This window comes from Papaver somniferum, chromosome 8 (genome assembly GCF_003573695.1).
Source record: "Papaver somniferum cultivar HN1 chromosome 8, ASM357369v1, whole genome shotgun sequence".
NCBI classification, from domain to species: Eukaryota; Viridiplantae; Streptophyta; class Magnoliopsida; order Ranunculales; family Papaveraceae; genus Papaver; species Papaver somniferum.
The window spans coordinates 329,655-340,564 of record NC_039365.1 but is presented as its reverse complement, the minus strand read 5'-3'; the positions used below and the strand labels follow the sequence as shown (position 1 = coordinate 340,564).

The 10,910-nt window shown below is 33.0% G+C and overlaps 1 protein-coding gene and 1 long non-coding RNA gene across 2 annotated transcripts; one reads left to right on the top strand and one right to left on the bottom strand.

The window, feature by feature from the left end:
- Positions 1-305: 305 nt before the first annotated feature.
- Positions 306-3,545, bottom strand: LOC113302196. Its single transcript, XM_026551050.1, has 4 exons — positions 3,216-3,545; positions 1,820-1,880; positions 952-1,013; positions 306-671 (listed from the first exon to the last, which is right to left on the bottom strand). The coding sequence occupies exons 1-4, from the start codon at positions 3,300-3,302 to the stop codon at positions 582-584; spliced, it is 300 nt and encodes a 99-aa protein (XP_026406835.1). The 5' UTR covers positions 3,303-3,545; the 3' UTR covers positions 306-581.
- A 4,017-nt stretch (positions 3,546-7,562) lies between these two features.
- Positions 7,563-9,543, top strand: LOC113301838. Its single transcript, XR_003336502.1, has 3 exons — positions 7,563-8,705; positions 8,838-8,922; positions 9,053-9,543. It is a non-coding gene; the product is annotated as an uncharacterized LOC113301838 (long non-coding RNA).
- Positions 9,544-10,910: the final 1,367 nt, after the last annotated feature.

Sequence of the window (10,910 nt, the reverse complement as noted above, 5' to 3'; positions counted from 1 at the left end):
CTGAGTCGTCCTATGACTTCTACTTCTGGAAAAACAGAAGTGAGAAGCAGATTTGTATGTAAACGCGCTAAAAACGTAGAACACAAGGTGAATTTTGGACTAGCTTTAAATTCTGTCCTCTTGGTTATAAGGTTATTACCCATAAGATAAGAGGCGGGTTATTATCCTTGGGGCAAGAGTGACAGAGTAATAAGTGTTGCAAAAGATGCTAGTATCAGCCCTGGGTGACCAATGTAATGCGAGCTAGTCAGTTTGCACAGTCTAAGCCCCAGTGATCATGTAAAATCAACTTGATAGCATCTGCATGAGTGTTAAAGGGATGTTTCTCCACCTCCCATGTATGTTTACTTGATTTTATGGAGTATTATGACACATTTACGTGATGATGTTCAACATGTTTCCAGTATAAACAATCCGTATTTGCAAATACAACAAGAAGCACACAACATAATAGGGGAACTGCAGGTGACATGAGCGTGATGATGCTGGTTATGATGGAGGTACAGATGAATGATGATGATGATTCATTGGCATGAAGTAGGAAACCACAAACAATTGAATCAGAAAAGAGGATTTTGTCACTACTTTGAAGCGTCTCCAGAAGAGCCCCTATGATGTTTGCTTCCATGCTCTGGAATCAGATTTTCAGATGCAGCTCTCTTCGGTCTCAGCTGTAAAGTAAAGAGACTGACGGTAAGCATTTTGATGGATTGATGATAAACAAATGATGGATGCAGATTTGTTCCAAACATTTAGTCCCATTTTGTTCACCCAATTGGGAATCAGCTAGGGTAACCCTAAGATGATGGGATTCCCTAGTTTTTGATGGTCAGAGATCCCATCAACCACTGGTAGGTTTTCGGTCACATTGTAACTAGGTGAACAAAAGAAGACTTAAAATGTGTGTATAAACTCATATTGCAATGAAGAAAGTAAGGAATGAGATCAGACCTTTGTGTCAGCACGTTGGTAGAACTGTCTCAAGAGGATATTCGTAGCTTCAGTCGTTATTACTGGTAAGACACGGCAGACAAGTTAGAAATAGGGCCAAAGTTACTGGTTAACAGATACAATACCAAACATACTAATTCAATCCTCAAGTTGGTGAAGACACGCTCAAAATGAAATGAAAAAGCAGTATAATCTTATGACGTGTCAGAGGCACTCAACTACATTCCCTTTTCTTTTTCTATTTTTTGATCGGCCAGTGAACTACACTCGAATAGCTTCAATTAGTGATACGAACCTCAATTCAAGCATGGATGAAGTTCTAAAGAAAAAGGAAGACAATGTGATAGTGACGCCATTTTAAGTACAGGACACCTAATCCAGCCACTCAGATCTTGTGTGCCATATCACCGTAGTCACAGCAAAAGTGAAAACTTTGATAACCACCCTACAAAAACTCAAGTTTAACCCTAAAAAAGTGTATTTCCAATCTTATTTTTCTTTCTTTGGGATATGTTTTCTCTAAAGTATCAAAAGGTAATGTAGGAAGATGACTCTCCCCTTCCCTTGCAGCTTGATATTTTGAGCAAGGAAAAAGCATTCCTGGTGACTAGTACTAACAAGTTAACATCGTTTACGCTATGCAAAATGATCACTGAAACCCATTAGAGAATCTAACGAGACCAATTAGAGACTCGTACACAGGAATAATCACAACAAGCGCAGGTTAACCAACTGACTATGAATGGTTTCCAGCATGCATTAACAAAAACGATCTGACCTATCTAAACTTAAGAATCTAAGTCACATCTTCTGCAAGCAACTACTGGATGATTAGAACTAAAAAATGGTATAGAGATCCCATTATTACCTTGATTTGGCGGTGGAGCAGTTCGGTTATGAGTAGGATGGTAGGTGGTTGGAGTTGATTTCTGAAGTAAGGCACGAAACAGATTTCAGACGTAAAGAAACTGATGCAATAACAACAAAAATAACTTTCTTAACAAAGTGATATCATTTCCTAAAGTAATAATCACCATTTAAGAGCACATATTTTCATGTTTCGATACAAATGAACCAAAAAGGGAAAGCAGATCCAATAAGAAAGAGCAATAAGAATCACATGACACACCACGACACAGTTCGGACCAGAAATCTACGTTAAAGGTCAAAAAATCTAAGCATCAGAAACTCTGTCAACATGAAACAATCAGCCGACAAGCAAACACTTAGGGCAAAAACCCACTGGTCATACATCCCCTTCAAAACAACCAGTGAAGCAGATGGGATTTTACTATGTACTTCACCAGCTCATAACGCCATTCATATTAATCATACGAAATATAGCGACCTTTGCAGAAGCCGGGTTCTTATATCTCTTTAGTGGTGTCAAGGTACATTTTGCCCTTCTTTCGAAATGACCCATTGCTCCAATTACTTCTTTCGTCAGAACAGCTATCACTTCTTGATCAACATTATCATCCTATACACTAGTCAAGGTTGAGGTAGCAATTAAAGTAACCTCTAAATTACGTTCCAACAAACTACTAATTTAATCATAAACGTGTATTAAAGTTCCGCGTGTAAGATACAGTAAAGACTCGGTTAACTAACTGCAATACAAACTCAATCAGTGTCTGGAGTCAAAAGGGTTAGTAGGTTCAGCCATATAAAAAAACAAAGGCCAAAACACTAGACCATGTACAGTATGATACATTCAATTCCAGATTTAAGAGCTGGAAGGCATCAAATCAAACTATCCATAAAAGGATCTAATTCTTTAAGATTAAGTACTTGAATTAACCACCAATAATTCACAAAAGCTTCACATAAACTTCTAAATAACAATTTTCTCCGACTAAAGACATCCATTAATGCTCAAACAGATTATACCATTTTAGATCTTTCAGGTTATAATGAACATACAACCAAATTACTTACCCTAACTCAAATTTAAGCTTATTAAATCCAGAAATTTCAGGAAATCACAATTTCCCAAATTCTGTTCAGCCAAACAATGTCACCATACTCCTAACCTCAAAATTCCAGTCTCAAACAACATCAATCATGCATAATTGAAAAAACCTACCACCCCCAATTATTCAAAATTCTTCAAAATCAAAAATTTCACCAATAAACAGGCATACATACATAAACCAAAGAAAGGGTCATCAAAATTTCAAATCAATTCACAGTAAACAACAACAAATTTAATAAAAATTGAACTTAAGAAGAAAGAAAAAAATGAAGAAAGGGGGTTTGCTTACAGAAGTAGGAAGAGAAGGATCAGTAGCACGAAGTTGACTGAAGTTATGAGGATTATAAGAAGGCCAATCTCCAGGATGAGAACCCATCAAGAGACCCCCAAACCTAGACGGGAGGAATTACCAGAGAGAAGATGAGAAGAAAAGCAGTAAAGAGAAGAACGAGGAAGAAGAACACGTGGTTGGTTTGGATTATTCTAATTTAATATACTCTACTTCTTCCACTACTGATCCAATCTAATCTATCTGTTGATCTTGTTTCTGTTTGGGGATTGATGATAATTCGATACCGTGCACTGTATGTATCTACAGGTAGGTTGATAATGCCTACAAACAACTGTTTATTTTGTTTTGTTTTGGTGGGCACCGGTACACTGGGTCACAGGCCTATTCTCATGCACATGCCAAAAATTGATATTTGACATATATATGCATCCATCATGGATGTGCCAAATTGCCAAACTCATATGTCTTTATGTTATTTTTGACATTCTCTATATAATAACAGAGTTTTTTGAAGCATTCTCATTCACCGGAGCTCCACGTTAATTCTCACTTCTAGTTGATTCTGGCCCCAACACTTAATTTTTTTTGGTAATAGAAAGGTCCACGTTAATTCTCACTTCTGGTTGATTATGGCCCCAACATTTATTTCTTTTGGTAATAGAATATTAAATTTTAATTAATAAAATAATATTTTTTCTAAAAATAAAATAACTAAATCTTAAAAATCTTTTTCTTGCCTCCCATAACAAAATCTTAAAAAACTCCTAACATGCCAATAAAATATCAAATCACGATTCCATCATGAAAATCAGAAAAATAAACCCAATGATCATCACGTAATGAGAAAATGGATCGAATGATCATCACGTGATGAAAAAAATTGATCGAATGATCCATCAAGTGTCCAGTGTCCATTGTCCATTTACATACACAAAATGTTATTTTCCTAATTACATGCCAAACTATCAATTAAATCGAGAAAAAAATAAAATTTTAAAAAAAAAACTGATTAGCCCGGTCATAGATCTCTATTCTGCAAAACTTGATTGGCCCGATCATGAATCTCTTTTCCGCAAATCTTTATTGATGGTCCTGCATATCAATTAAATTTTTTTAGTAATCTGTATGAATGATTTGGAACAAAAATTATTGTTTGAATAAAGCTAATACAAAAAAATATGCGCTAATACAAAAGAATCTATGATTTCCAAAAATCATTTTTTTTAATTTTTTTTCTATAATTAAAAAAACATAAAAAAAAATGTAAACAAAATCCTTACGGATTATTTTCCTTATTAAAAAAATAATGTTTCATGGTTAGTAATTGGTAATTCTCTATATAAAAATAGAGTTTTTTCGATCGACGTGGTTAACCGAAACTTCTGGTTGATTATGGCCCCATCATTTTTATTTTTATGGTAATTGTAAAAATTCTGAAAAAAAAATCGAAGAAGATATATTTTGCCCCGCAAAATATTTTATAGACAATCACATTCAACAGATGGTATTTCCGAAAATAGCTAAAACTTGAAAAAGCCTTATAAAATTACCAAAAATATATTGAAACATTAATCATAATATATTTTAATTTAATCTAACATAGAATTTCGCAAAAAAAAATTAAAATAAAATCACTAGAAATATGCATTGTTAATCATGGTTTCATCACAAATTAGATCAGTCATACAAAAAAATCCAATGTCCATTGTTCAATTACATTTATTCCAATGAAACTGATTTTAAATATAGTTCCAAACTACTAATAATTAAATAAATTCTAATTTTAATTGCAATTTACAATTACAACTCCAAATGAAATTACAAAAACGATTCAACAATGAAGCTAAATCATGCTTGAACCAAATATGAGTCAATAGCCCAAATTAAAAATAAAAATGTTTAGAGCCGTGGATACATACCAATAATTCGAATTTTCCTCTCTTTTGCTAGAACATTTAATTGTTGGTCCTGTAGAATATTAAAGATACAAAATAATTAATAGAAAATCGTGATGATCAATACATGATATCAAAAAAAAAGTTTAGAATAGAAAAACAGAAGATTTAGTAGAAAAATGCAATAATAATAATGATTTTAAAATTAATTTTATTCATTCCGTAAATACAAACCAAAAAAAGATTTTATTATGAGATGTAGAATATGTCAAATATCTTTTAGACACAAAAATTGCAACAAGTACATGCAAGTATCCAAAAATAGCGGCTATCCGAAGTATAAAAACTACAAATAAAAATTGCACATAAGTGCGGAAATAATATCTCTTTTCTTTCGAATATCCTGATTTTATTACTATACTTTTTAATATTGCTTATTCAGAAAAATATTAAATTAAATGCATTAATAAAGATACTTTCAACTACGATTGACAAAAAAATATACTTCAATAGGTAAATTTGTGATTTTCTTTACTTGAAGTTGCCAAAAATATTATAATAGATGGATGTAATCGGGAAAAATGTAGATATTGCTTAATATTATGTTCAAAATAAAAAGGAAATTCCAGATAATCTTAGATATTAATTAATATTATATCAAAAGTAAAATCATTTTATTTTTGGGTTTGGTATCTCTATATAAAGCATTCAAACAAACTCAAACTCCATTTTTAGCCAAACCCCTTTTGTTTCCGCATTGCTTTTTAAGATTTTGTTGTTATTTCTTTTCTTTTTCCTGTGATTTAGGATTTTTTGTGACATTTATTGTTTTATTTTGCAGGTATCCTCGATCATGCACCTGTTGTAGTTGTTCCAAAAGAAGCAACATCAAGGTATATCCCTATTAATTCTTGCAAATATTTTTGCAATATCAAATCAAACATCGTATGTTTTGGGCGTAAAACATGTTTTGCAACTCTTGCCTTGGTTTATTTAAGGTTGTTACTTTTTCACCTGTTGCTAAATCATCAGGAAATTAAGATTTTTTGATCAATTTAGTTATCGATCGTGCATATATGATTGTTCTTTGTTTATTTTCCTTTTTTATGTTATTACAGGTAACTAATAGATCTTGATTGATGTAAGAAAGATAGAAGGATCTGGCAGTGAAGAAGATTCATCTATTATGGTTGCAAAATTTAGTTTGCCCGTTTATAGTTATATATCTAGCATATACATTATCTACGTGTGATAATTGCTGGTAATATTCTTCTCATCTATTATTTTGTTATGTTTTAATGATTTTGTGGTAATAAAAATATGAAGTCATTCTTTCTTTTTTGCAATTCTTGATGATATTTTCGGCGTGTGGAAGATCAAGGGTATAATTTAAGTTGGATTACATCTGGTGCTAAGTTTTTGTATGTTAACCGGATCATCTACGGCTATGGCGGTTAGTCGGGCTGTTTTTCCTTTCCATGGTGTATGCTTAATTATAGTTGTTTGTTCAATATTTTGTATCATCGATGTTTGTTGGAAATTTAATTAATTATGAAAAAAATAGAACTACAGTACTGGTTAAGTTTGCAGACGGGCATGTATTTGGGTTCGTAGAGTGCCGCATTTGCATACTCATGATTGACTTTTGGAGAGAGGCAGTGTGCGTGGTCTTTTTTTCTTCCCTTCCACTCATAAGAAAATCCATCATTTTCTTTTGAAAATAAGAATTGTAGCTGTATTTTTTTTCTTTACATATAATTAGATTGAAAAACAAAAAGACCACTCATATAATTGTACCGCCCCAAAAAAAAGCTAAAGCTAACTTGCAGGACAGGGTATCTCAAGAGCAACAAAAACTTGAGAAGCCGCAACCAAATACAAAAACAAAATGCAAGTTCACAAATTAACGCTATACATGAGAAAAATATTCACATTAAATTTGCAAGATTATTAGAAATATCTTGCCCATCTTCCTTTGAAGAGGGAACCATTCTCATTGCAGAGAGAGATTCTATCAGTCCTGCAGCATAAATCTTATTAGAATGTTTTATAGTTTTTGATGTACTATTGACATTACATTTTCGGTTGGTATTAAAAGAAAATACAAAATTTATATTGATGATTAAAAAAAAATACCTGATTTGTGGATGTCACACAAACAGCTAGCCAAAAATAAAAAAAATCTCAAATATATTTAAATACTGATTAGTATTTTTTTCAAAACAAAAATCTTTTAATTTATGGAAAGTGTCTTTATATAAATTATTAGAGCGTAAGCCAAGCAGCATCTTCAATGCGGCTTCGCACTTCCCATAAATAAAACTAATCTTACTATAATAAAGAAAAGGGTCTTTTTTGTTGGTCATGGGCACCTGATAAGACCAAAGTACCCTTCCCAGTTATACATTTTTCATACGCTTCTGCATTACACATTTTTCCGCAGCGAAATTTCGATCCCTACTCCTTCAATGCCCTTAATCATTCCTTCGCCACGACGCCATCATCTCTACCGTAACCAGCAACATCAACCACCGCTAGCACCACCATCAAATACCTAATTCATCTCTATCCTAATGATTACTTACCAGCAACTTCATTTACCGCCAGCACCACCATCAAATGCCGTTATTACCAACCGGTAAGAACACCAAAACCAACAGCACCACCACTTCAGCCTCAAGCACCGTCACTACAAGCCTCAACATTTGATTCCCTAATGGAGTTAAATATTACAGACATTGATAAATTTCTTCACAAACAGTTTGTGAGCTTTAAGTGTTTGTGAAAATGGCAGGCACCTTTATTGGTGGAATTGACAGGTTGTCTTTACAATTTTTTAGGTTTCATTCATTTGTCTTTGTTAGAACTGAGGTATGAGTGGTGGTTTGAGATTGCAGCGTTACAAAGAACAATGGATTTCATGAGAATATTAACAGTTAATGCTACAAAGAAGTGGACATTCTTGCTAAGGAACTGATTGGGATTTATTGAGAGAATAAAAGCATGACCGGTGATTCAGCTGGTATGGGTTAGTGGCTTTGTACTGCGTACTCTTTCGATCTTGATTAAGTAAGTGGCAGTGGCAAAGCTAGGTCCTTATGTTGGCTGTATTGGGGAGTATACGAACTAAGTTCTCGAGCAATTGAACAGTGAAGAACGGAAGGTTATATCGTTGGTCAGTATGGTTATTTTCACGAGATTAAAGAGGTCTACATAATTGTGTTTCCGGTAGTTGAGTGAGGAAAGGATTTAAGTGCTATGGTCGAATACAGATTAAAGAGATTAAATGTCGTCATATTGACCAGTAACAGAGAGATCTCTGAATACAAATGCGCCCTACTTCAGATAGGGCAAGACCAGAAAATGAAAATGAAAAACCACAGTTCCCTGAGAAGCAAACGAGAATTTTCAATGAAAGATAGGTGATGCAACTAAAATGATATGTTTTACGGGTTTCGAAACGGAACAGCACTCGCATCGCGCATGCTTCTTTACTAGTTTATATAAAGAATCTGGTAATTTGCAGGTATCCTTGAAACCTTGGCGCTGCAAATGTCATTCTAATGGGATTCCTAATATATTTTCGTGCATGGTACTCTTTTTGTTTTGTGCCGGTTCTCGCTTTACTTTTTTTTTGTATTTTCTTTTACGGTTTTGTCACCTGATTTTTATTTTTGAAGCAATTTTTTTTATCATCTTATGTTTGTTACTATTTTTTTAGCAGGTAACACTCAAAAATATAATCGATTGCTTCTTTCTTTTTTCTCTCCAGCTGGTGTTGCTTCTTTTTTGCCCTCTGCTGCTACCGGGTACGTAATCTATTAAAAATATCTTGATTTCTGTTGAATTTTAAGATTTTTAGTTTTTCTCATTCCACTGTACGTTTATTTTTCTGAAATCTACTGCAAAACAATTCAAGAATTTGGCGTTGTTTTGCAGAATGTAAATAGAAGAAAACTTTGCTTCGCTGGTGGCAGGGACAGAAGCGAGCAAGTAACGTGTACCTGGTGATAGTAGTCTGTGAATGTGAGATGGTGATAAAACTGATATTAGGTGGTAGCAGACCAACAAGCTACAAATGATGTAGGAGGTCTAACAACTGGTGGTGCGTAAGAACAAGTGATTTTATCAACGATCCGTAAATATCTTGATTTTTTCTGGGAGGTTTATTCGTGACTATTATGCGAGATTTGCATCGTAAAAAGTGCACTCGACAAGTTGAAAGAGTATTAGTTGTTCGGATGATCCGTTGTTATATGTTATTGAGGTATGTAAAACAAAAAGGAAAAAATTCTTTGTGAATTTTATGATGATCGCTGAATATGAGTTTTGATTAGTTTCTTCGCTGGACAAGATTAGGATTATCAATCAACTACTAAACAATAGTCCATAGGAGTCTTTAAGGTAGAGTTGTGTAGCATAATACGGTGTCTTGCAGTATGTGTAATTGTATAATCTGAAGTTACTTTATTTTAGAAATGTGGCGGTTCTAAAATCAAGCAAGGATACGAGGTATATATTGGATCTATTCAGAGAAAATCTGCGAGATATTCATAGAAAATCTGCGATGAAAATAACTATCCGACATGCATTGGCATTTCAAATACATCTATGGAACCATCAAAATCAAAAATTACCACCATCAGAAAGAATGATTTACAAGATGGATATACCAAAACTATATTCCATCAACACATTCGTGAAAATACCGGGTCTATAGACCGTATTATTCTTCAAGCAGTGACCTATAGGAATGAGAATCATGAATAGAAGGTTAAAGTGATTTAGAAACTTAATTAGAGATTTTTTTTTTTAGGAATGAGTTTTGTTTTTATTTTTATTTGGAATATATTTTTTAAACTTTTTTTTCCTTAAATAGGATTTTTAGAAATTACAGACAATTCCAACTTTGTTATGGTTTCCCTTTTTGTAAATGTTATAGTTCTTATAGTTTTGCTCTTATGCTACCATTTTCAGAACAGAGAATAAATTATTTTACTTGAAACGTTATTGTGAAGTAGTTTTTCATGTAATAGAAGATATTCTCTGTTATTTATGGACTGAATTGACCCTTAATTTATTAGTTTTTGTCCAGAATATTTACAAACTGATCGTAAGGAAATCAATCTTCCCATCATCCTTTACATGGTGTGGGATAATTACCATATGAATTTAGATCTTTACTGCCGTAAATTTCAAGTAGTAAATCAAGTGGTAAATTAATTTCAATAGCTACATTCTAGATTAGGGTGAAATAAACCACGTGTAAAAAGATATCTTTCTTACCCCAAATAAACCACGTCTGTTTAGAAACTTTAAATAAACACAAAAGATATCTTTTTCGTGTAACGAAGATATCTTTAGAATTTAACCAAAATTTAGATAAAATATAGAAAAAAATATGGAGAAAAAAAAACATTAAAAATTGATTTCTCCTATGTATATAAAAACCAAGTGTAAGAGATCTTTAGCCCAAAATAAAATAATACGATAAAGCTAGAAGAGCTTCGTAATATATATACAAGTACGAGTATCACTACCTACACGCGGTAATCAAAAAGAACAACAAAGAATGGCAGAAAACAACAAATTCACAAAAAGAAGAACAAAGAAGACTTGCGAAACAGTATGAAAAGGCAAAGTATACTTATCTCTACCTTGAAGAGCTTCACATCGACAAAAAAAGAAGAAGAGACATACAAAGACAACAAATAAACCATAGGCAAAAAGGGTGTGAATCTTCGATTTGATACGAATGGTATGCTTTTATTCAATTAACCAAAAGAAGTTTAATCCC

Bases quoted from the DNA above. Each gene is read 5' to 3' on its own strand.
- LOC113302196 (XM_026551050.1), bottom strand. From the start codon at position 3,302: ATGGGTTCTCATCCTGGAGATTGGCCTTCTTATAATCCTCATAACTTC. The intron at 1,881-3,215 runs GTAAGCAAACCC...GCCTTACTTCAG, and splicing joins ATCCTTCTCTTCCTACTTCT to AAATCAACTCCAACCACCTA. The intron at 1,014-1,819 runs GTAATAATGGGA...GTGTCTTACCAG, and splicing joins TGCTCCACCGCCAAATCAAG to TAATAACGACTGAAGCTACG.